General features: G+C 47.4%; 1 protein-coding gene across 1 annotated transcript in view; it reads right to left on the bottom strand.

The window, feature by feature from the left end:
- Positions 1-7,164, bottom strand: part of C2H12orf40 (chromosome 2 C12orf40 homolog) — a 70,609-nt gene extending 63,445 nt beyond the window's left edge. The window contains exon 1 of the mRNA XM_029057990.2: positions 7,086-7,164. Coding sequence (XP_028913823.1) covers positions 7,086-7,108 — 23 coding nt within the window. The 5' untranslated portion in view covers positions 7,109-7,164. The remainder of the gene's footprint in view (positions 1-7,085) is intronic.
- Between the last annotated feature and the right edge of the window lie 13,118 nt (positions 7,165-20,282).

Raw genomic sequence — 20,282 nt, 5'->3', positions numbered from 1 at the left:
GATTAGTCCCAAGAACCGCTCACAAGACTGATTTGTCATAAAAATATAGAATAGAAACATTTCTCCAGATGACAACCCAAGTGATTCTTACGGTCCCACCGGCTTTTACCTATTAGATTTACATGTGTATTCCCTTTCCAAAATTCCAACCAAGATTAAACGAAGTTCAAATAAGGTGCTCCTGTCAGTCTTTAAAATGAGATAGTGATAACTGGAGAATCAATTTAAGCTGGGTAACGGGATGTGCTAAATGCCCCTAAACAAAATTCATTCGTTCATTCAATCGTATTTATCGAGCGCTTACAGAGTGCGGAGCGCTGTACTGAGTTCTTGAGAGAGAACTGGCGTGGTTTAGTGGTTAGACCCTGGGTCTGAGAGTCAGGAGGACCTGAGTTCTAATCCCGGCTCTGCCACATATCCGCAGGGTGACCTAGGGCCAGTCACTTAACTTCTCTGTGCCTCAATTAATAATGCTAATGATGGTATCACCTCATCTGTAAAATGGGAATAAGAACATGAGTCCTATGTGGGATAGGAACTGTGAGCAACCTGTGCTTGGCACATAGTAAGCACTTAATAAGTACCATTATTAATGAATGCTTGCTAAGTGCCAGGCACTGTTAATAATGTTGGTATTTGTTAAGCGCTTACTATGTGCAGAGCACTGTTCTAAGCGCTGGGATACAGGGTAATCGGGATGTCCCATGTGGGGCTCACAGTTTTAATCCCCATTTTACAGATGAGGGAACTGAGGCCCAGAGAAGAGAAGTGACTTGCCCACAGTCACAGAGCTGACAAGTGGCGGAGCCAGGATTCAAACCCGCGACCTCTGACTCCCAAGCCCGGGCTCTTTTCCCTGAGCCACGCTGCTGTTCTTAGTAATGGAGTGGATACAAGCTAATTGGGTTGGGCACGGTCCCTATCCCACAGAGGGCTCACAGTCTTAATTCTCATTTTATTCATTCAATTGTGTTTATTAATAATAATAATAATGTTGGTATTTGTTAAGCGCTTACTATGTGCCAAGCACCGTTCTAAGTGCTGGGGTAGATACAGGGTAATCAGATTGTCCCACGTGAGGCTCACAGTCTTAATCGCCATTTTACAGATGAGGTAATTGAGGCACAGAGAAGTAAAGTGACTAGCCCAAAGTCAGACAGCTGACAGGCGGCAGAGCCGGGATTCGAACCCACGACCTCTGACTCCCTAGCCAGGGCTCTTGCAACTAGGCCACGCTGCTTCTTATTCTTCTTAGTTGAGAGCTTACTGTGTGCAGAGCACTTTACTAAGCGCTTGGAAAGTACAATACAGCATTAAGGAGAGGCAATCCCTGCCCACAATGGGTTCACAGTCTAGAGGATCACTGTGATACTCGTGAAGTGCTTTCTATCTGCCAGATACTGTACTAACCGCTGGAGTGGATACAAGCTAATCGGGTTGGACCCAATCCCTGTCCACCCGGGGCTCCCAGTCTCGATCCCCATTTTACAGATGAGGTAACTGAGGCCCAGAGAAGTGAAGTGACCTGCTCAAAGTCACACAGCAGACAAGTGGCGGAGCTGGCATTAGAACCCATGACCTTCTGACTCCTAGGCCTTTGCTCTATCCACTACGCCATGCTTCTGCACAGGTTTTAGAGATGAGGGGACTGAGGCACAGAGAAGTCATTTATACGGCAGAAAAGCGGAAGGGCCGGAATTAGAACTCATGACCTTCTGACTTCCAGGCCCATGCTCTATCTATCCTCTGTGCCCTATAATAGTGATATTATCATCACTATTATTACACTATAACTTAGTACAGTGCTCTGCATTCATTCAATCATTCATCCAATTGTATTTATTGAGCGCTTACTATGTGTAGAGTACTGTACTTAGCGCTTGGAAGGTACAATTTGGCAACAGAGAGAAACGATCCCTGCCCAACAGTGGTCTCACAGTCCGAACGGGAGAAACAGACAACAAAACAAAACAGAACAAAATAAAACAAGTAGTCTGCACATAGTAAGTGCTCAATAAATAGGATTGAATGAATGACTATAAGACTACACAGACACGTCCCCTGCCCTCAATGAGCTTACAGTCTTGTGGTGGAGATTCTCCGTAGATTATAAAGACAACCACCATCGGACTGACTCTTTTCTATTTTCAAAGATGGGGATGAGTTTATCCGGGCCACCCTGTCCATGGGCCCGTGGGCCGGGCCGGGCCGGGCCAGAAAAGGCAAGGCTCCACTGACGGCCACCACAGCTCTGCCAGGCGGGGGAGGCCTGAGGAGGGGGCAAGGGATCCCTCCCCATGGCCCTTGGCTGGGTAGGCTGAGGAGGAGGAGGAGGAGGAGGAAGAGCAGGAGGAAAGTGAAGAGAGGAGGAGGAAAGGGAGGAGAAGAGGAGGAGGAGGAGAGGAGGAAGAGGAGAAAGAGAAGGAGGAGGAGGAAAAGAAGGAGGAGGAGGAAGGAGAGGGAGGAGAGAAGGAAGAGGAGGAGGAGGAAGAGGAGGAGGAGGAAGAGAAGGAGGACCAAAAAGAGAGGGAGGAGGAGGAGGAGAGGGAGAAGAGGAGGAGGAGGAGGAAAAAGAGAGGGAGGAGGAAGAGGAGAAGGAGGAGAGGAGGAGGGGGAGGAGAGGAGGAGGATGAAAAAGAGAGGGAGGAGGAAAAAGAGAGGGAGGAGGAAGAGGAGAAGGAGGAGAGGAGGAGGAGGAGGAGAGGAGGAGGAAGGGGAAGAAGAAAGAGAGGAGGGGGAGGAGGAAGAGGAGGAGGAAGAGAAGGAGGAGGAGGAAAAGAGGGAGAGAGGAGGAGGAGGAGGGGGAGGAGGACAAGGAGGAGGAGGAAGAGAGGGAGGAGGGGAGGAGGAGGAAGAGGAGGAGAAAGAAGAGAGGGAGGAAGAGGAGAGGGAGGAGAGGAGGAGGAGGGGGGAGGAGGAGGAAGATGAAGAAAGAGAGGAGGGGAGGAGGAAGAGGAGGAGGAGAGAGGGAGAGAGGAGGAGAGGGAGAGAGGAGGAGGAGGGGGAGGAAGAGAGGGAGGAGGGGAGGAGGAGGAAGAGGAAGAGGAGGAGAAAGAAGAGAGGGAGGAAGAGGAGAGGGAGGAGAGGAGGAGAAGAGGAGGAGGAAGAGGAGAGGGAGAAGAGGAGGAGGAGGAGAGGGAGGAGAGGAGGAGGAGGAAAAGAGGAGGAGGAGGAGAGAGAGGAAAGGAGGAGGATGGGGAGGAGGAGAGGGAGAAGAGGAGGAGGAGGAAGAGGAGAGGGAGAAGAGAAGGAGAAGAGGGAGGAGAGGAGGAGGAGGAGGAAAAGAGGAGGAGGAGAGGGAAGAAAGGAGGAGGATGGGGAGGAGAGGGAGAAGAGGAGGAGGAGGAAGAAGAGAGGGAGGAGGGGAGGAGGACGGGAAGGAGAGGGAGAAGAGGAGGAGGAGGAGAGGGAAGGAGGAGGAGGAAGAGGAGAGAAAGGGAGGAGAAGGAAGAGGAGGAGGAGGAGGAAGAAGAGAGGGAGGAGGGGAGGAGGAGAAGAGGAGGAGGAGGGGGAAGAAGAGAGGGAGGAGGGGAAGAGGAGGAAGAGGAGGAGGAGAGGGAAGAAGAGAGGAAGGAGGGGAGGAGGAAGAGGGGAGGGAGGAGAGGAGGAGGAGGAAAGGCCAAGGCCCTGCGCTAAGCCTCCCCTTGGATCCTTCAACGATGGGGCAGAATATTTCATTTATATCATTCAATCATATTTATTGAGCGCTTCCTGTGTGCAGAGCACTGGACTAAGGGCTTGGAAAGTGCAATTTGGCAACAGTTAGAGACAATCCCTGCCCAACAACAGGCTCACAGTCTAAAATGGGGAGTCGGACAACAAAACAAGTAGGCCGGCATCAAAAACACCAAAATAGATCAATAGAATCATAGGTAAACAATAATAATAATGTTGGTATTGGTTAAGCGCTTACGATGTGCCAAGCACTGTTCTAAGCGCTGGGGTAGAAACAAGGTCATTAGGTCATCCTATGTGGGGCTCACAGTCTTAAAACAGCGTGGCTCAGTGGAAAGAGCCCGGGCTTGGGAGTCAGAAGTCATGGGTTCGGATTCCGGCTCTGCCACTTGTCTGCTGTGTGACCTTGGGCAAGTCACTTCACTTCTCTGGGCCTCGGTGACCTCATCTGTCAAATGGGGATGAAGACTGGGAGCCTCACGTGGGACAACCTGATTACCCTGTATCTCCCCTAGTGCTTAGAACAGTGCTCTGCACATAGTAAGCTCTTCACAAATACAAACATTATTATATAGTAATAATAATATAGCAATAATAATTATAGTAATAATAGTAGAGTAATAATATAGTAATTATAATAGCAGAGTAATAATATAGTGATGACAAGGCAATAATAAGTATAGTAATAATAGTAGAGCAATAACATAGTAATAATAATAGTAGAGTAATAATATAGTAATAATGAATGTATAGTAATGATGTAGCGATAATAATATAGCAATAATAAGTATAGTGATTATAGTAATAAAATAGTAATAATAATAGCAGAGTAATAAAATAGTAATCATGATAGTAGAGTAATAATATAGTGATAATAATATATCACTAATAATATAGCAATTATAATTATAGTAATAATAATAGTAGAGTAATAACATAGTAATCATAATAGTATAGTAATAATATAGTAATAATAATATAGCAATAATAACTAAAGTAACAATAATGGTAGAGTCATGATATAGTAATAATAATAGCATAGTGATAATATAGTAATAATGAGTATAGTAATAATGATAGAGTAATAGCACAGTAATAGTAATAGCAGAGTAATAATATAGTAATGATATAGCAATGATAAGTATAGTAATAATGATAGAGTAATACCATAGTAGTAGTAATAGCAGAGCTATAATATAGTAATGATATAGCAATGATAAGTATAGTAATAATGATAGTAGAGTGATAGCATAGTAATAATAATAGTAGAGCAATGAAATAGTAATAATGATATAGCAATGATACATATAGTAATAATAATAGTAGAGTGATTAGAAAGTAATAATAATAGTAGAGTAATGAAATAGTAATGAGAAGCAGCGTAGCTTAGTGGAAAGAGCAAGGGCTTTGGAGTCAGACTTCATGGGTTCGAATCCCGCCTCCGCCACTTGTCAGCTGTGTGACTTTGGGCAAGTCACTTAACTTCTCGGTGCCTCAGTTACCTCATCTGTAAAATGGGGATTAAGACTGTGAGCCCCACGTGGGACAACCTGATTCCCCTGTGTCTACCCCAGCACTTAGAACAGTTCTCGGCACATAGTAAGCACTTAACAAATACCAACATTATTATATAGCAATGATAAGTATAGTAATAATGATAGTAGATTGACAACATCATGGCTCAGTGGAAAGAGCACGGGCTTGGGAGTCAGAGGTCATGAGTTTGAATCCCAGCTCTGCCACTTGTCAGCTGTGTGACTGTGGGCAAGTCACTTCACTTCTCTGTGCCTCAGTTACCTCATCTGTCAAATGGGGATTGACTGTGAGCCTCACGTGGGACAACCTGATCACCTTATATCTACCCCAGCGCTTAGAACGGTGCTCGGCACATAGTAAGCACTTAGATACCATAATTAAATTAATTAAACATAGTAATATTAATAGTAGAGTAATGAAACAGTAATAATGATATAGCAATAATAAGTAGAGTAATAATGATAGTAGAGTAATAGCATAGTAATAATAATAGCAGAGTAGTAATATAGTAATAATGATAGAGTAACGGTAGGTATAATAATAATAGTAGAGCGATAACATAGTAATAATAGTAGAGTAATGAAATAGTAATAATGATAGAGCAACGATAAGTAGAGGAATAATGATAGTAGAGCGATAACATAGTAATAATAATAGTAGAGTAACAAAATAGTCATAATGATATAGCGACGATAAGTAGAGTAATAATGATAGTAGAGTAACAACATAGTAATAGTAGAGTAATAAAGTAGTAATAATGATATAGCGACGATAAGTAGAGTAATAATGATAGTAGAGTAATAACATAGTAATAATAATAGTAGAGTAATAAAATAGTAATGATGATATAGCGACGATAAGTAGAGTAATAATGATAGTAGAGTAATAACATAGTAATAACAATAGTAGAGCAATAAAATAGCAATAATGATATAGCGATGATAAGTAGAGGAATAATGATAGTAGAGTAGTAACATAGTAATAATAATAGTAGAGCAATAAAATAGTCATAATGATATAGCGACGATAAGTAAAGTAATAATGATAGTAGAGTAATAACATAGTAATAATGATAGTAGAGTAATGAAATAGTCATAATGATATAGCGACTATAAGTAGAGTAATAATGATAGTAGAGTAATAACATAGTAATAACAATAGTAGAGCAATGAAATAGCAATAATGATATAGCGACGATAAGTAGAGTAATAATGATAGTAGAGTAATGAAATAGTCATAATGATATAGCGACGAGAAGTAGAGGAATAATGATAGTAGAGTAATAACATAGTAATAATAATAGTAGAGCAATGAAATAGCAATAATGATATAGCGACGATAAGTAGAGTAATAATGATAGTAGAGTAACAACATAGTAATAGTAGAGTAATAAAATAGTAATAATGATATAGCGACGATAAGTAGAGGAATAATGATAGTAGAGTAGTAACATAGGAATAATAATAGTAGAGCAATGAAATAGTCATAATGATATAGCGACGATAAGTAGAGTAATAATGATAGTAGAGTAATAACATAGGAATAACAATAGTAGAGCAATAAAATAGCCATAATGATAGAGCGACGATAAGTAGAGGAATAATGATAGTAGAGTAATAACATAGGAATAATAATAGTAGAGTGATAAAATAGTCATAATGACATAGCGACGATAAGTAGAGTAATGATGCTAGTGGAGCGATAACATAGTAACGATAATAGTAGAGTAATGACATAGTAATGGCGACACAGCGATGAGAGGGCTAGTAATGATGCTAGTAGAGCAATAGCATGGTAAGCGAGGCAGTAGCGTCGTGCTACAGCGATAAGGCCGGCGCGACGATAAGGATAGTAAGCGGCGGGTCGGGGCTCACCGGGCCCCTCCGACCCAGTTCATGCCGTGAGCGGCGGCGGCGTCAAGGCCCCGGCTTGCGGGCGCTTGGTCCGGCCCGGCCTCAGGACACGCGCTCCGCACCTGCTTTCCCGCCCTTGTCCTTCCCGCCCGCGCTCGCGCTCGCGCGCCCCCCGCGCTGGCGCCGGACGGCGCCCCCGCCCGGCCGCCCCGCACACCGCGGGCCGCCGCGGGGCGGGGCTCGAGGACGGACCGGGGGTGGAGGGAGGGGGCGGGGCCGAAGGGGATTGGTGGGGGCGGGTGAAGGGGGGTGGGTGGGCGGGGCTAAAGGGGTGGGTGGGAGGAGCTAAGGGGTGGTGGGAGGGGCTAAAGGGACGGACGGGAGGGGCTAAAGGGGTTGGTGGGAGGGGCTAAGGGGGTTGGTGGGAGGGGCTAAAGGGGTTGGTGGGAGGGGCTAAAGGGGTTGGTGGGCGTGGCTAAAGGGGGTTGGTGGGAGGGGCTAGACGGGGTTAGTGGGAGGGGCTAAAGGGGTTGGTGGGAGGGGCTAAAGGGTGGTGGTGGGCGTGGCTAGAGGGGGTTGGTGGGAGGGGCTAAGGGGGTTGGTGGGCGGGGCTAGACGGGGTTAGTGGGAGGGGCTAAAGGGGGCGGGTGGGCGGGGCCAGACGGGGTTAGTGGGCGGGGTGGAGGGATTGGTGGGCGGGGGCTAAAGGGGATGGTGGGCGAGACCAAAGGGACCGGCGGGCGGGGCTACGGGGATTGGCGGGCGGGGCTGAAGGGGATTGGTGGGCGATGTCGATGGGCGGGGCTAAAGGGGTCGGTGGGCGGGGCTAAAGGAGGATTGGTGGGCGGGGCGGTCGCTGAGCGGGGCGTAAACCCGTCAACGGGCAGGGATTGTTTCCGTCTGTTGCCGCTTTGCACATTCCAAGCGCTTAGTACATAGTAAGCACTCAATAAAGACGATTGAACGAATGAATTAAGGGGCGGTTGGTGGGCGGGGCTAAAGGCCACTTGGCAGCTGGGGGACTGTGGGCAGGTCACTTCACCTCTCTGGGCCTCCGTGACCTCATCTGGAAAATGGGGATGAAGACCGTGAGCCTCACGAGGGACAACCTGATGACCCTGGATCTACCCCAGCGCTTAGAACGGTGCTCGGCACAGAGTAAGCGCTTAACAGATCCCAACGTTATTATCATTGCTACTGTCCTTGTCCGTCCGTCTCCCCCGGTTAGACCGTGAGCCCGTCAGAGGGCAGGGACCGTCTCTATCTGTTGCCGATTTGAACATTCCAAGCGCTTAGTACAGTGCTCTGCACATACTAAGCGCTCAATAAATACTATGGAAGGAATGAATGAATTAATTCATAATTAAAAGCCGGTTGGTGGGCGGGGCCTGAGGGCGGGGCTTTTAGGACCGGTCGGTGGGCGGGGCCGAAGGGCGGCATTTAAAGGACAGATTGGTAATTAGAATAATGTTGGTATTTGTTAAGCGCTTACTCTGTGCAGAGCACTGTTCTAAGCGCCGGGGGAGATCCAGGGTCATCGGGTTGTCCCACGTGGGGCTCACATTTTTTTAATTCCCCCTTTCTACAGATGAGGCAACTGAGGCCCAGAGAAGTGAAGTGACTCGCCCACTGTCACCCAGCGGACAAGTGGCGGAACCGGGATTCGAACCCTCGACCTCTGACTCCGAAGCCCGGGCTCTTAGAGCAGCGGCGTGGCTCAGTGGAAAGAGCCCGGGCTTGGGAGTCATAAACTCATGGGTTCCAATGCCGACTCCACCACCTGTCAGCTACGTGACTGTGGGCAAGTCACTTCACTTCTCTGGGCCTCAGTTGCCTCATCTGTCAAATGGGGATGAAGACTGGGAGCCTCACGTGGGACAACCCGATGACCCTGGATCTACCCCAGCGCTTAGAACGGTGCTCCGCACATAGTAAGCGCTTAACAAATACCAACATTATTATTCTAGAGAAGCGGCGTGGCTCAGTGGAAAGAGCCCGGGCTTGAGAGTCAGAGGTCATGGGTTCAAATCCCGGCTCGGCCGCTTGTCAGCTGCGTGACTGTGGGCAAGACACTTCACTGGGCCTCGGTGACCCCATCTGTAAAAGGGGGATGAAGCCTGTGAGCCCCACGGGGGACAACCTGATCACCTCGTATCCTCCCCAGCGCTTAGAGCGGGGTTGTGCACATAGGAAGCGCTTAACAAATGCCATCATTAATGAATGAATTAATTAATTTTCACTAAACCACACTGTGGGCGTGGTTGATGGGGGGCCGGAGGGAGAGCCTCGCGGAGCCGCTCCGCTCACATTGCCTTGACAACAGCATTTTGGCTGGTTGCCCTTGGAGACGGCTGGAAAAAGCGAATGCGGACCAGAGGACTGCGATGAATAATAATAATGTTGGTGTTTGTTAAGTGCTTACTGTGTGCCAAGCCCTCTTCTAAGCGCTGGAGAGGATACAAGGTGATACAAGGTATTCTCTTTCCCCTAGCCGTGCCTATGATCCATTAATAATAGTAACAATTATGGTGTTTGTTAAGCGCTTACTGTATGCCAAGCACTGTTCTAAGCGCTAGGGTAGATACAAGGTGATCAGGTTGTCCCACGTGGGGCTCACAGTCTGCATCCCTACTTTACAGATGAGGGAACTGAGGCCCAGAGAAGAGACTTGCCCAAAGTCACACGGCTGACAGGTGGCCGAGCCGGGATTTGAACCCATGACCTCTGACTCCCAAGCCCGGGTTCTTTCCACTGGGCCACGCTGAACCGCAGTGTCTCCCGTGCATTTATTCAATCCTATTCACTGAGCGCTTACTGTATTAAGCGCTTAGGAATGTACAACACAGAGATAAAGAGAGACGATCCCGGCCTACAGCGAGCTCACAGCCTCCGGACACCGAGCCTTCAGGAGCCCAGACCTGTGGTCGCTGCCCATTCTGAAAATTATTTCATTTTATTTTACTTTATTATCATTATTTTATTTTGTTAATGATGTGTATATATCTACGATTCTATTTATCTTGATATCGACGCCAGACGGCCTGTTTTGTCTGTTTCCCCCCTTGAGACTGTGAGGCTGCTGTTGGGCAGGAATGGTCTCTATCTGTTGCCAAACTGTATTCATTGAAGCGTATTTATTGAGCACTTACTCTGTGCAGAGCACTGTACTAAGCGCTTGGAACGTACAATTAGGCAACAGATAGAGACAATCCCTGCCCCATGGCGGGATCACAGTCTCATCGGGGGGACACAGACAAATTGTGCATTCCAAACGCTTAGTACAGTGCTCTGCACATAGTAAGCGCCCAATAAATACGACTGAATGAATGGATGAACAGTAAACTCCAGTGGCAGAGAGACAAGAATTGTAGCAACCCTCCCGCACCATCACGCCAGGTAATGTCTCTAAGGGGAAGTGTAACGGGATCATTCCCACTCCCATTAAATCCCAAGTGATCGGAGCATAATTACTCCACCTATCGCCTACTGCTTATTATTATTATTATTATCAAGTGCCATCGAGTCGTTTCTGATTCATTCATTCAATAGTATCCACGCAGTTGCCGGGCCTCGCCTTTCCTAGGTTTGCCTGTTTATATCTGGTGAGGAACTGGGAATCCGAAAGGAGTGGCCTCCCGGAATCCGGACCCTAAGTTTCCTTCGAGCTTCCGTCGCTCCTCTGGTGCTAACCTCACTGTGCCTCCATCTCGCCTGTCTCGCCGCCGACCCCTGGCCCACGTCGTCGTACCTCCGGCCTGGAACGCCCTCGCTCCTCAAATCCTCCCGAAAACGACTCTCCCCGCCTTCAAACCCTTCCTGAGGGCCCACCTCCTCCAAGAGGCCTTCCCAGACTAAGCCCCCCTTTGCCTCATCTCCCACTCCCTTCTGCGTCGCCCTGACTTGATCCCTTCGCTCTTCCCACCTTACCCGCCCCACACCACTTATAAATATCTGTCATTTTATTTATTTATATTGACGTCCGCTTCTTTGTATTGATGTCCTCCCCCGATTAGACTGTAAGCCCGTCAATGGGCAGGGATTGTCTCTATCTGGTGCCGCATTGTGCATTCCAAGAGCTTAGTACAGTGCTCTGCACCTGGTAAGCGCTCAATAAATACTATTGAATGAATGAATTCATAGCGACTCCATGGATAGACTTTCTCCAGAACGTCCTGTCCTCGGCCATAATCCGCAATCTTTCAAATGGTTCTTCCGTTAGCGTCGTTAGGGTCTCTATCCATCTAGCTGCCGGTCTGCCTCGTCTACGTTTCCCCTAGATTTTTCCTAGCATTAGTGTCTTCTCTAGAGAATGGGTCCTCCTGATGAGGTGTCCAAAATCTGTTAATCTAAATCGAGCCATTTAGCTTCCAAAGACCAGTTTGGTTTCACTTGCTCTAAAATCCATCTGTGTGTCTTTCGGGCAGTCCATGATATTCGTGCTATTTTAAGTGAAGACTGAGCCAGAGGGAAGGTGCCTTTAAAAAGCTTGAAGTTAGGGCTCATTCCATTCAATAATACAGTGCTTTGCACACAGTGAGCGCTCAATCGATACGATTAATAATTCAATCGTATTTATCGAGGGCTTACAGTGTGCAGAGCGCTGTACTAAGCGCTTGGAAGAGTGCAATATGAGACACATCCCCTGCTCACAGCGAGCTTACAGTCTAGAGAGGGAGACAGACAATAATATGAATAAATAAATTACGGATAAGTACGTAAGGTAATGAGCCTGGGAAGGGGGCGAATGAAGGCAGTGAGTCAGGGCACGTCATTCGGTTTCCTTTCCAATCAAGTCCGGATTACAGATGAGCCTATAAAAGCAAAGGGCACAAAAAGAAAACCCTAATCAACATTCTCTTTCTCTTTTCTAACCACTTGTCTAAGGCCTGGTATGTGACTTCTCCTACCCCTTTCTTTTAGAGGCTCTTCGTTTTTGTTGCTCAGAACAATGCCTCAGTCCCTGCTTTGAGTCAGCTGCAGCAGAGAAAAGAAAAGGAATAATAATAATGTTGGTGTTTGTTTAGCGCTTACTATGTGCCAAGCACTGTTCTAAGCGCTGGGGGAGATACAAGGTAACCTGTTTGTCCCACATGGGGCTCACAGCCTTAATCCCCATTTTACAGATGGGGTAACTGAGGCACAGAGAAGTTAAGTGACTTGTCCAAGGTCACACAGCTGGCAAGTGGCTGAGGCGGGATGTGAACCCATGACCTCTGGCTCCCAAACCCGGGTTCTTTCCACTGAGCCACGCTGCTATAGGAGAATACTTTAAACGTATCCCATGGCTTTACGCATTTTATAAGATGTCGGGAGCACGGGCCCTTCTTTCTCCTTCCTTCCACCCGCTTGAGGCGTGTACAGTGTGGCTCAGTGGAAAGAGCCCGGGCTTGGGAATCAGAGGTCATGGGTTCAAGTCCAGGATCTGCCACTTAACAGCTGTGTGACTGTGGACAAATCACTTCACTTCTCTGTGCCTCAGTTACTTCATCTGTAAAATGGGGATGAAGACTGTGAGCCTCATGTGGGACAACCTGATTACCCTGTATCTACCCCAGCCCTTAGAACAGTGCTCTGCACATAGTAAGCGCTTTACGAATATCAGCATTATTATTATGTACTTAGGAGAATTATATTAGTGTACAGACAGTTCTCCTATAAAGCTGTTCTCGTTACACGGTTTGGATTCAGTACTGTTGAAGAATTAGAGACTGTTCTTTCAAGAATGTATGTTGTCCTGCTTTAACACATCACACAATGATAATAATCAAAATGTTGGCCTTCGTTAAGTGCTTACTATGTTCCAAGTACTGTACTAAGCACTAGAGAAGATGCATGATAACTAGGTTGGATATGATCCCTGTACCTCAGGGAGCTCACAGCCTAAGTAGGAGGAAGAATAGGTTTCCATTTTGCATACGAGGAAATGGAGACATAGAAGAGTGAAATGACTTGCCCAAGGTCACACAGCAGGCACATGGCAGAGCCAGGATTAAAATCCAGGTCCTTTGATTCCCAAGCCCGTGCTTTTTTCCCTAGGACATGCTACTTCTTAGCCAGCATAAGTAGATCTGATGCTAGGGATCAAATCGACTTAATCTATTGTACCTCTCCCAGTCACTTAAAATGGTGCTCCGCATTCAGTAAGCACTGAATAAAAACAGAAGTTGATAAAAGGAACAACGGTTATGCACACTTGGGTTGGTCAGGGTGTAATGTAGCAGGTAATTTTTCAATAACGTGAGCTACTTCAAGAACACAAGTGCCACATTATAGGATAATTTACTGTGCCTGTAGTTCTCCGACAGCAGAGATAATGATAATGATGTTGTTATTTATTAAGCGCTTACTATGTGCAGAGCACTGTTCTAAGTGCTGGGGGAGATACAGAGTAATCAGGTTGTCCCACGTGAGGCTCACAGTTAATCCCCATTTTACAGATGAGGTAACTGAGGCACAGATAAGTGAAATGACTTGCCCACAGTCACACAGCTGACAAGTTCCAGAGCTGGGATTCGAACCCATGACTTCTGACTCCCAAGCCCGGGCTCTTTCCACTGAGCCGTGACTTGCCCACACAGCTGGCAAGTGGCAGAGCTGGGATTCGAACCCACGGGCTCTGACTCCCAAGCCCAGGCTCTTTTCACTGAGCCATGCTGCTTCCCAAGAGATTTGAGTAGGCATCCTTGAACACAAACTTTTCTTTTGATGCTGCAGCATGCTCTAGGCAAGCAAGTTGATCTTGTCAGAAAAACATTCCCTAATTCCCTAATAGACAAAATGTGTAGCAAAAATGAGCGTGTTTGCAGTACAAACACTAGAAGAGAAAAGCGAATGGGTTCAGTTGGGGCTAGTAGGAATGGACGAATACACTTCAAAGACCAATAACTCTTAGCTATGCCTTAGCAAACGTCGCTTCCGGACTTTATCTGCTTCTTAGCTTTCGGCGAAGACAGGCCCTCACCCATTCAGTTTGGTTTATGATGAATCGTGACTGTGAATGCCTAGATTTTCAATCCATAAATCAATCAATCGTATTTACTGAGGGCTCACTGTGCACAGAGCACTGTCCCAAGCACTTGGGAGAGTACAATACCATAGATTTTCCATAGGTTGTTCTTATTTAAAGACCTGGAATAAACCCTATCCAGGAATTACGTGTTTGAATACTCCTTGATGGTTTGATTACTCCACGATTACTCCAGTGATTAGCCATTTCTAAGTTTGAAATCCTTGTCTGATTCTTTCTTGATCATTAAAGGAGTGAGAGCATTCTATACTAGATCCAGTATTATTCAGTCTATCAATCAGTGTTATTTATCGAGCCTTTACTGTTTACAGAGCACAGTACTAAGCGCTTGGGAGAGTGTAATACAATAGACTTGGCAGGCATGACCCCTGCCCACGAAACACTTAGAGTCTAGAGGGGAAACATTAAAACAAATAACAGGGAGGGGAAATGCGATAGTATTGGCGTAGGTACTTAAGTGCTGTGGAGCTGGGGGTGGGGTGATAAATGCTGAAGAGCTATAAATCCAAATGTGCAAGAGATGATGAAGAGAGGCCAAATAGGGGAAATGACGACTTAGACAGAACATCTTGGAGGAAGTATTAAGCTTTGAAGGTGGAAAAAATCGTGTCCTGTCAGATATAAAGCGGGAGGGTGTTCCAGACCAGAGAAAGGAGAGGGGCATGTTCTTCTATGTAATCGTTATCAGTTACGCACAGTGAATCTGCAGTCTAGTTTCAGAAAAAAATTCCAATCAATTAGGAACTATTCCAACTTAGTGGGATAAAAACATCATCCACAGTCCTTGATCCCTTCTGTATGACTTACATGATCACAACCGTAAGGATGCATTATTATTGTTATTCTTATTGTCATGTCACTGCTATATTATTTGTGTGTAGCACTCCGCTACATGATGGGGAAAGAAACAAGGGGAATCCTTCAGATTCCGAGCTTCTTGTGGGCTTGGAAGAGATGGGATTTTACTATGGCTTTGAAGCTGGGGAGAGTGGTGGTCTGCTGTATGTGGAAGGGGAGGGAGTTCAGGCCAAAGGAAGGATGCAAGCGAGAGGTCAGGGAAAAGATAGATGAAATGGAGACACAGTGTGTAGGCTGGTGTTAGAGGAGTGAAGTTCATTCAATAGCATTTATTGAGCGCTTACTCTGTGCAGAGCACTGTACTAAGCGCTTGGAACGTACAAATAGGTAACAGAGACAGTCCCTGCCCTTTGACGGGTTTACAGTCTAAGTGAGTGAAGTGAGAGTGCTGGGTCATTGTAGAAAATCAGGGAGATAAGATAGAGGGTAAAGTGATTGAGTCCTTTAAAGCCAATGGTTAGGAGTTTCTATCTGATGCAGAGGTGGCCAGGGAGTGGACAAACCTGGACTGAATTTTGTTTAGAAAAATAATGCGGGCAGCAGACTGTGGTGTGACTGGATTGGGGAGAAACAGGAGGCAGGGAGGTGAGCAAGGAGGCTGATGCGCTAGTCACGGTGGGATAGGATAAGTGGTTGGATCAGTGTAATAATAATGTTGGTATTTGTTACTACTGCACATAGTAAGTGCTTAACAAATACCAACATTATTATTAAGCACATACTATGTGCAGAGCACTGTTCTCAGTGCTGGGGTAGATACAGGGTAATTAGGTTGTCTCACGTGAGGCTCACAGTCTTAATCCCCATTTTACAGATGAGGGACCTGAGGCACAGAGAGGTTAAGTGACTTGCCCACAGTCACACAGCTGACAAGTGGTAGAGCTGGGATTCAAACCCATGACCTCTGACTCCCAAGCCCGTGCTCTTTCCACTGAGCCACGGATGTTCAACCTTCTATATGGCTCGGAGTTAGAGCTTTGCCTAACCTATTGAGCTGTTCCATTAGCTTACACACTATTTTAGTATCAAATGCCAGGATAGGATGACAACGAGATGCTAGAATACAATCACACCACAAAATCAAAGAAATACTACTCTCATATTTTTTTTAATGGTATTAGTTAGGTGCTTACTATGTGCAGGCGCCATTCTAAGCTCTAGGGTAGATACAAGGTAATCAGACTGGACACAGGCCATGCCCCACTTGGGGCTCACAGTCTTAATCCCCATAATTCAGATGAGGTAACTGAGGCAAAGAGAAGTTAAGTGACTTGCCCAAGATCACATAGCAGACAAGTGGTGGAGGGGGAACTAGAACCCAGGTCAGAAGGACTCCCGGGACAGAACATCTATGCATTCAATGGTATTTATTGAGCGCTTACTATGTGCAGAGCATTGTACTAAGCGCTTGGAATGTACAATCGGGCAAGAGATAGAGACAATCCCTACCCACTGATGGGTTTACATGGAGGATGGGTGAAACAAAGACTGTCCAAATGACTGTTGTATGCTGTATGGTGAGCTGGAATAGGAAGTTTTCAGCAGAGAGACCGGAATCCATCGATTAATCAATCAATGGTATTTACCCAGCACTTACCTTATGCAGAGCATTGTACTAAGCGCTGGGAAGAGTGCCATGGGACGGAGCTGGTAGACACTTTCCCCGCCAAGTATTTCTAAATATAGTGAAGAAAATTGTGAAGTAATGCAGCGTCAGGCAGAAATAAAAGGCCAGCCAGGGATACAGCAGTTACAAATTAGGTAACTGTCTTAGAACAGAGCCTCCAAGAAAATTGCCACACGAGAAGGAGAAGCAGAAATGTTGACAGGCACTGGGAGTAGCAGATGCAACCGTGCCGCAAGGGATTATATTTCCATGTAAGTGAGTCATTCTCCAACACCCTGAGGCACAAAGGAGACAGATTTAGAAATCGTCGTATTTTGTGTGGAGTTGGATTATGGAGCGTCCCCTCCCTATAGGCAGCACACACAGTCAGCTGGTTGCAAACCATCAGGAGAGGATGGAACTTCTTAATTTAGAAGAGTGGGAGATGAGTGCCTGTCAATCACCCCACCCATAAAACGTGCCCCTTCTGGGTCCAATAAATACCCCAATGACCCCAAGATGATGAAAAAATAAACCTCCCTGGGGACATAAAGGCAGAGTTTATTTTCTTCTCTCCTGCCCCTCTACACGTCCTTGTCTTTTTCAGATTTCTTCCAGGATCGATCGGAATCGGACTCAGAATCAAAATCAGGGGGTGCAGAATCAGAATCAGACTGTGAGCTCGCCTTGGGCAGGGAATGTCCCTGTTTATGATGATATTGTACTTTTCCAAGTGCTTAGTGCAGTGCTCTGCACACAGTAAGCGCTCAATAAACACTATCGAATGAATAAATAAATGGATAATAATGGCATTTGTTAAGCACTCACTATGTGCAAAGCACTGTTCTAAGCGCTGGGGAAGATACAAGGTGATCAGGTTGCCCCTCGTGGGGCTCGCAGTCTTAATGCCTATTTTATAGATGAGGGAACTGAGGCACGGAGAAGTGAAGTGACTTGCCCAAAGTCACACAGCTGACAAGCAGCGGGGACGGGATTTGAACCCATGACCTCTGACTCCCCAGCCCGTGCTCTTTTCACTGAGTCACTGCTTCTATAAACTCTCCGTGGGCAGGGATTGTAATTGTTTATTTTTGTACCTGAATCTCCCAGCGCTTAGTAGGGTGCACTGCACACAGTAAGCGCTCAATAGATAAGAGTAAATGAATGAATACATACACGCATAAGAAGGGCAGCGTGATGTAGTGGATGGAACATGGGTCTGAGAGTCAGAAAGTCAGGGGTTCTAATTCTGCCTCTGCCACTTGTCTGCTGTGTGGCTTTGGGCGAAACACTTGACTTCTCTGGGCCTCAGTTCCCTCGTCTGTAAAATGGGGATCGAGACTATAAGCCCCACGCGGGACAGGGACTGTGTCCAACCCAATTTGCTCGTATTCACCCCAGTGTTAGCTCGGTGCCTGGCACATAGTAAGCACTTAACAAATCCCATCATCATCATTATTAATTGCCCCTTGCTCCCCTCCTCCACACGATCTGCGGAAGAGAGAAAAAAAAGACAGCGGGCTTTAAATCCCCATGTCTTTCGGTGGAGCCGACCATGCTCAGTAATAATAATAATAATAATAATGATGGTATTGGTTAAGCGCTTACTATGTGCCAAACACTTTCTTTTCCCTTATTGACACCCATGCCCATCACCCCCGAAAGTTGTTCGGGACATTTAACTCCCTTCTCAGGCCTCCTGTCCCTCTCCCTCCCCCATCGCTCACCCCCTCGACCTGGCCACCTACTTCATTAGGAAAATTAACACCATCAGGGCTGAGCTCCCCAAAGTGGAACCTCCCCCTCCTTTATCCCCCCTCCCCTCGACCCCCTCCTCTACTTTCCCACCCTTTCCTGCAGTATCTCCAGAGGAGATCTCCTCCCTCCTCCCAAGTGCCACCCCCTCGCTTCGTACCCCATTCCTTCTGACATTAAAAAATCTCTCACCCCTTCCCTCCCCTTCCCTCCTCCCCTCCTTAACTTCCATCTTCAACCGCTCGCTCTCCAACGGCTTCTTCCCCTCTGCCTTCAAACGTGCCCACGCCTCCCCCAACCTAAAAAAAAACAAACCCTCTCTCGACCCCACTTCTCCTTCCAATTATCGTCCCATCTCCCGCCTATCCTTCCTTTCCAAACTCCTAGAACCAGTCGTCTACACTCGCTGCCCTGAATTCCTCAACTCCAACTCTCTCCCGGACCCCCTCCGATCTGGCTTCCGTCCCCTCCACTCTACCGAGACTGCTCTCTCTAAGGTCACCCGTGACCTCCTTCTGGCCAAATCCAACGGCTCCTACTCTATCCTGATCCTCCTCGACCTCTCGGCTGCCTTTGACACGTCCTCCTCCACACCTCATCTCACCTGGGCTTCACGGACTCCGTCCTCTACCCGGTTCTCCTCTCATCTCTCTGGCCTGTCATTCTCGGTCTCCTTGGCGGGCTCCTCCTCCCCCTCCCGTCCTCTAACTGTAGGAGTTCCTCAAGGGTCAGTTCTTGGTCCCCTTCTGTTCTCCATCTATACTCACTCCCTCGGTGAACTCATTCGCTCCACGGCTTCAACTGTCATCTCCATGCAGATGACACCCAAATCGACCTCTCCTCCCCTGCTCTCTCCCCCTCCCTCCAGGCTCGTATCTCCTCCTGCCTCCGGGACGTCTCCACCTGGATGTCTGCCCGCCACCTAAAACTCAACACGTCCAAAACTGAGCTCCTCATCTTCCCTCCCAAGCCCCGTCCTCTTCCTGACTTCCCCGTCACTGTGGTCGGTACGACCACCCTTCCCGTCTCACAGGCCCGCAACCTTGGTGTCATCCTCGACTCTGCTCTCTCGTTCACCCCACACATCCAATCCGTCACCAGAACCGGCCGGTCTCACCTCCTCAACATCGCCAAGATCCGCCCTTTCCTCTCCACCCAAACCGCTACCGCTTTAGTACAATCTCTCATCCTATCCTGACTGGACGACTGCATCAGCCTCCTTTCTGATCTCCCTGTCTCTCCCCGCTCCAGTCTATTCTTCATTCCGCTGCCCGGCTCATCTTCCCGCAGAAACGCTCTGGGCCTGTCACTCCCCTTCTTAAAAACCTCCAGTGGTTGCCCATCGACCTCCGCACGAAACAAAAACTCCTCACTCTGGGTTTCGAGGCTCTCCATCCCCTTGCCCCCTCCTACTTCTCCTCCCTTCTCTCTTTCCACCGCCCACCCCGCACGCTCCGCTCCTCCGCCGCCCACCTCCTCACCGTCCCTCGGTCTCGCCCATCCCGCCGTCGACCCCTGGGCCACGTCCTCCCGCGGTCCCGGAACGCCCTCCCTCCTCACCTCCGCCAAACTAACTCTCTTCCCCTCTTCAAAGCCCTTCTGAGAGCTCACCTCCTCCAAGAGGCCTTCCCACACTGAGGGCTCCCTTCCCTCTGCTCCTCCTCCCCTCCCCCGCCACCCTCTGCTCTTCCTCTTTCCCCTCCCCTCAGCACTATGCTCATTTGTATATATTATCCTTTTTATTTTGTTAACGAGGTGTACATCTCCTTGATTCTATTTATGTTGATGATGATGTCTTGTTTTTGTTTTGTTCTGTTTTGCTGTGCCGTCCGTCTCCCCCGTTTAGACTGTGAGCCCGTCAGTGGGCAGGGATTGTCTCTATCTGCTGCCGATTTGTCCATTCCGAGCGCTTAGTCCAGTGCTCTGCACATAGAAAGCGCTCAATAAATACTATTGAATGAATGAATGTCAC

This window comes from Ornithorhynchus anatinus, chromosome 2 (genome assembly GCF_004115215.2).
Source record: "Ornithorhynchus anatinus isolate Pmale09 chromosome 2, mOrnAna1.pri.v4, whole genome shotgun sequence".
Taxonomy (NCBI): Eukaryota; Metazoa; Chordata; class Mammalia; order Monotremata; family Ornithorhynchidae; genus Ornithorhynchus; species Ornithorhynchus anatinus.
Note: the sequence above shows the minus strand (reverse complement) of the source record. Positions and strands in the feature narration are given on the sequence as shown.